The 5459-nt window shown below is 43.9% G+C and overlaps 2 protein-coding genes across 2 annotated transcripts; both read right to left on the bottom strand.

Moving 5' to 3' along the window:
- Nucleotides 1-5: 5 nt before the first annotated feature.
- LOC108562926 (titin-like) lies at nucleotides 6-5122 on the bottom strand (the record flags this gene model as incomplete). Its single annotated transcript, XM_017921437.1, has 4 exons — nucleotides 2955-5122; nucleotides 817-2894; nucleotides 147-237; nucleotides 6-110 (listed from the first exon to the last, which is right to left on the bottom strand). Coding segments are annotated over exons 1-4 (3961 nt in total), but the record flags the coding sequence as incomplete, so codon positions are not given.
- Nucleotides 5100-5453, bottom strand: LOC108562927. The gene has a single exon (XM_017921439.1). It carries the CDS (start codon nucleotides 5370-5372, stop codon nucleotides 5118-5120), a length of 255 nt encoding a protein of 84 aa, XP_017776928.1. The 5' UTR covers nucleotides 5373-5453; the 3' UTR covers nucleotides 5100-5117.
- Between the last annotated feature and the right edge of the window lie 6 nt (nucleotides 5454-5459).

The following is a 5459-nucleotide window of genomic DNA, read 5'->3' as shown; positions in this document are numbered from 1 at the left end:
TTCTTGTTCTGGTGCTTCTGTTGGTACATGTTCAGCTTGTTCGCCTTCAGATTCTGTTGGTACATGTTCTGGTTCTTTTTCTACTTCACCTTCAGATTCTGTTGGTACATGTTCTTATTCTTGTTCTGGTGCTTCTGTTGGTACATGTTCAGGTTGTTCACCTTCAGATTCTGTTGGTACATGTTCTGGTTCTTGTTCTGGTGCTTCTGTTGGTACATGTTCAGGTTGTTCGCCTTCAGCTTCTGTTGGTACATGTTCTGGTTCTTTTTCTACTTCAGCTTCAGTTGGTACATGTTCTTGTTCTACAGCTTCTGTCGGTACATGTTCTGAAGCTTCTGTTGGTACATGTTCTGGCTCTTTTTCTACTTCACCTTCAGATTCTGTAGGTACATGTTCAGGTTGTTCACCTTCGGATTCTGTAGGTACATGCTCTGGTTCTTTATCTTCTCCAGCTTCAGTTGGCACATGTTCAGGTTCTACTTCGGCAGCTTCAGTTGGTTCATGTTCAGGTTGTTCTCCTTCAGATTCTGTTGGTACATGTTCAGGTTCTTTTTCTTCTCCAGCATCAGTTGGAACTTGTTCAGGTTGTTCTTGACCGATTTCAGTTGCTACATGTTCTTCTTCAGCTTCAGTTGGAATATGTTCAGTATGTTCATCTTCAGTTTCAGTTGGTAAATATTCTGGTTCCTTTTCTTCTTCAGCTTCAGTTGGAATATGTTCAGTATGTTCTTCTTCAGATTCAGTTGCTACATGTTCTTGTTCTACTTCACCTTCAGATTCTGTAGGTACATGTTCAGCTTGCTCACTTTCAGATTCTGTTGGTACATGCTCTGGTTCTTTTTCTACTTCACCTTCAGATTCTGTAGGTACATGTTCAGCTTGTTCACTTTCAGATTCTGTTGGTACATGTTCTGGTTCTTGTTCTGGTGCTTCTGTTGGTACATGTTCAGGTTGTTCACCTTCTGCAGCTTCAGTCGGTACATGTTCAGGTTGTACTTCTTCAGCTTCAGTTGGTTCATGCTCAGGTTGTTGCTCCTCTCCAGCATCAGTCGGCACCTGTTCACCTTCATGTTCTAATTCACTTTCAGTGGGCAAGTGTTCAGGTAATTGTTCCTCTCCAGCTTCAGTTGTTACATGTTCTGGTTCTTGTTCTACGACTTCTGTTGGTCTAATTTCTGGTTCTTTTTCTTCTCCAACTTCAGTTGGAACATGTTCGGGTTGTTCTTCAGCAGCTTCAGTTGCTACTTGTTCAGGTTCTTTTTCTTCTCCAGCTTCAGTTGGTACATGTTCAGGTTGTTCTTGTTCAGCTTCAGTTGGCGTATGCTCCGTTTCAGGTTGTTGTTCTACTCCAGATTCAGTTGCGATATGTTCGGGTTGTACTTCTTCCATTTCAGTAACAGCTTGTTCTGTTTCAACTTCTGTCGGTTTCTCAGCAGTTTCAACAACAGATACTTCTGGCTTTTCCTTTTCTTGTTCCATTGGAGCATATTCAGTTTGACCTTCTGGCGTCTCCTTATCAGATTCTTTAGGTGTGTATTCGGTGTGCGATTCATCTAATTCAGGCTGCTCTTTAATGTCGTGAACAGTGACCGATTCCACTGGTCTCTCCTTTTCAGTTCCAGTTTCAACTTGCTCAGTGACAGTTTCTTCCTCTGAAGTAACTGGAGCGTCGGTTACATGTTTATCTTCTTCAGATATAATTGGTTCAGTGGCTGGTTTGCTTTCAGGAGAAGATGTTTCTTTTTCTACGGAAATTTCAGTTACGCTTTCTTCCTCTGGTTTCTTTTCTGTTACGTGTTCGGCAGATTCCATTGGTTGTCCGGTGTGTGATACGCCTTCGGTTACGTATTCCATCTCGGATTCGGTCACGGTCTTTTCAGTAATGATTTCTTCCTCTGGTTCCATCGATTTCATGGTTTGTGTTTCAGTTGGTTGCTGTGGTAGTTGACACAATTCACCTTCGCAGACGGGAACGATTGCCGGTTCGGATATTTCCGGTTGGCATTCGCCTTCTTTGCATTCGGCGACAGGAATATTGGAGTCCTTGCAATCAGTTCCTTCTTTGCATTCCGGTGTTTGGACTTGTTCTACAGTTTCACAAACAGTTCCCTCTGGGCACGGTTTTTCTGGAATGCTCACTGGTTTTTGTGGTGTTTGTTCGCAGATGGCACCTTCTGGGCATGGTTCGGTTGGCTGTTGTCCGCCCAACTGTACTGGGATCGATTGGGTTGGTTCGCAAATGGCTCCTTCTGGACAAGGTTCCGTTGGTTGTTGGTCGCAAATAGATCCTTCAGGGCATGGCTGGACGGGCACTGGGATCGATTGAGTTGGTTCGCAAACGGCACCTTCCGGACAAGGTTCAACTGGTTTCTGGTCACAAGAAGTTCCCTCTGGACAAGGTTGTACTGGGATGTCAGCTCCGCAGATGGCACCCTCTGGGCACGGTTCCGTTGGTCGCGTTCCACAATCAGATCCTTCTGGGCACGGTTGAATAGGCACTGGAATTGATTGGGTTGGTTCACAGACTGCTCCTTCTGGGCACGGTTCAGTAGGCACAATTGGTTGTTGAGGAACTGATTCTGGTTCAGTTGATCCGCTCTCAGTAATATCGACAGCAACGGTAGGTGCTTCAGTTTCACTGCTCTTTTCAGTTGCAGTCTCACCTTCTACAGTCGAAGGCACTTCAGTCTCATGTTCTTGTTTAACTTCATCTTCTGCTACAACGGCTTCAGTCTCATGTTCTGGAATCTCAACAGCAGGCTCGGTGATACCATATTCTTCAGGCTTTTCAGTTGATTGCTTTTCTAAATCATCAGTGCTGCTTTCAATTGGAGTTTCGGTCTCTTCGTCCACTTTGTGACTATCGGATTCCATCTCTTCTTGAGTAGGTACACCTAGTAGTTGAGAAACATTAATTAATAGATGTATTTTTATTCATGTTAAATAATACTTACTGCAACTATATGTAGGACAACAACTATCTGGACCGTGGTAGACTGGCATGCAATTTTGCAAGTTCGATGGAGCTGGAGAACACGTGACAGATTCGCATTGCAATATGGAACTAATGCATTTGCACGAAGTTTGGCAATGATTAATTGTTGGTACGCTGGTGTTATTCGCATAAGTTTGACCATCGACGAGACAACTGCCTTCTCCAGGAATAACATGTTCACCCTCTGTTTGCACTTCAGTCTCCTTTGGCAATTCGGTGGCAATTTCTGTTTCCTTGGTGGCAGATTCTTCGCTGTATTCTTTGTCTGGTTTACTCGTTTCTTCTGTAATTCCTTCCTTCGGTTGCTCGGTTAAGTTCATTTCTGTTGCAGGTTTTTGCAGGTCTTCTTCATGTTCACCCTCTTCAGTAATTGGTTCTTGCAATTCACCGCTACCAATTTCTTCTTCTGGCTTATGCGAATAGTCTTCCGGTTGTTCGGTGACAGTGGGCTCCTCTTCAGAAACTGCAGGTTCCTGTAAATCTCCCTCAGTAATTGCTTCAACTGGTTTTTCGGTATATTCTTTGACTTGCTCCGTGACGATTTCACTTTCAGGTGTAACAACTGCTGGTTCTTCAGTAATTACAGCTTGTGGTTCTTCTGTAGACTTTTCTGGTTTCTCACTGACAATCGGTTCTTCAGATTCAACTTCAGTAATTTCATCCTCTGGTTGTTCCGTCATGCTAGATTGTTGAGTAATTTCTTCTTCGGATGGAAGCTCAGTGACTGATGGTTTATCGTCGGATACGACAGATTCTTCAGTAATTTCTTCGACCGGTTTTTCACTGGACTTTTCTGTTTCTGGAGTAACTGCTTCTTGGTCACTTTCGGTAATTCCTTCGACTGGTTTTTCTTCCTCTTCTTCGGTGACTTCAGGTTCAACAGGTTCATGCAAAATACCTTCAGTGATTTCTTCAGCTACCATTTCCGTAGCCTTTTCGGGAAGTTCCGTGACGATCGGTTCTTGTTCAGGTTGTTTAGTAATTTCAGATTCCACTTCTGGAGTCATCGGAGTAAATTCTTCTTCGATAGTTTCTGGCTCGTATTTATCGGTAGATATAACTGGTACATTTCCATCTGTGAAGCTTTCTGGTTCCTCATCACCAGATGCTTCGGTATCATCTACGATAATATTCTCTTCGGTTGGAGGACTTCCAGATCCTTCTTCGATTGGTTTACTTTCTTCCTGAATAACTGGAATATCTTCAGGTTTGTGTTCTGTAACGTGTTCACCAGATTCTGGCAATTTCACGCTGGCATCGGATTCTGTGACGTGCGTAATTTCCATTTCCTCTTCGGCGCCACTTTCTGTTGAAACTGTTGGTCTCGATGTGTATAATTCTTCTCCTGTGACGGTTGGAACTGCTTCAGTAGGAACTGCTGGTCCGGATGTATACAATTCTTCTGGGGTTTGCGACTCAGGTTGCACAGTATGTTCTGAGATAGGTTCCTGCACCTCGGTTTGTTGGTCTTCCTCTGGAATGGCAACTGGAGCGGATGTTCCTTCTTCTTGAGTAACAGGTAATTCAGTTTCAACATGCTCTTCGGCCTTAACTTCGGTGACGTGTTCAGCAGTTTCTGGAATTTGTTCAGGCGAAGATGTCACATCTATATGAATGACTGGTGTTTCAGGTGCTTCCGTTTGCATCGTTTGTTCTGGAGCGGCAGTTCCTTCTTCAGAAACAATAGGTTCCTCAGTCTGTTTAACTTCTCCTTCTGTGATATGTTCAGGCGCAGATGTACCTTCTTCGGAGGTAATAGATGGCTCGGTATGTGCTGGCTCTTGTTCTTCACCTTCTGGGATATGTTCAGGTGCGGATGTTTCGGCTTCATGTTCCTCATCTTCTGGTTTGGCTTCAACAATAGTAGGTGATTCTGTTTCTATTGGTTCATGACTTTCTTCTTCTGGAATGTGTTCAGGTGCTGCAGTTCCTTCTTCTGGGGTAATTGATGCCTCAGTTTCAACTGGTTCGTGAAGTTCACCTTCTGGAATATGTTCAGGTTTAACCGTTCCTTCTTCAGCAGTAACAGGTGCTTCTGTTTCTATCGGTTCATGGATTTCTTCTTCAGGAATATGTGCAGGTGCTACAGTTTCTTCTTCTGTGGTGAATGGTGCCTCTGTTTCTACTGGTTCATGAAGTTCACCTTCTGGAATGTGCTCAGGTGCTGATGTTCCCTCTTCAGTAGTAATTGGAGCCTCAGTTTCAACTCGTTCATGATCTTCCTCCTCTGGAATATGTTCGGGTACTGCGGTTTCTTCTTCAGTGGTAATAGGAGCCTCAGTTTCCACTGGTTCGTGAAGTTCACCTTCTGGAATGTGTTCAGGTGCTGATGTTCCCTCTTCAATGGTAATAGGAGCCTCAGTTTCAACTGGTTCATGATCTTCCTCCTCTGGAATATGTTCGGGTGCTGCGGTTTCTTCTTCAGTGTTAATTGGTGCCTCAGTTTCTACTGGTTCATGAAGTT

This window comes from Nicrophorus vespilloides, unplaced genomic scaffold, assembly GCF_001412225.1.
Source record: "Nicrophorus vespilloides isolate i.1.1-1 unplaced genomic scaffold, Nicve_v1.0, whole genome shotgun sequence".
Taxonomy (NCBI): Eukaryota; Metazoa; Arthropoda; class Insecta; order Coleoptera; family Silphidae; genus Nicrophorus; species Nicrophorus vespilloides.
The sequence above is the reverse complement of the archived record's forward strand: the minus strand, read 5'-3'. Positions and strand labels throughout refer to the sequence as shown.

Bases quoted from the DNA above. Each gene is read 5' to 3' on its own strand.
- LOC108562927 (XM_017921439.1), bottom strand. From the start codon at position 5,372: ATGAACCAGTTGAAACTGAGGCTCCTATTACCATTGAAGAGGGAACAT.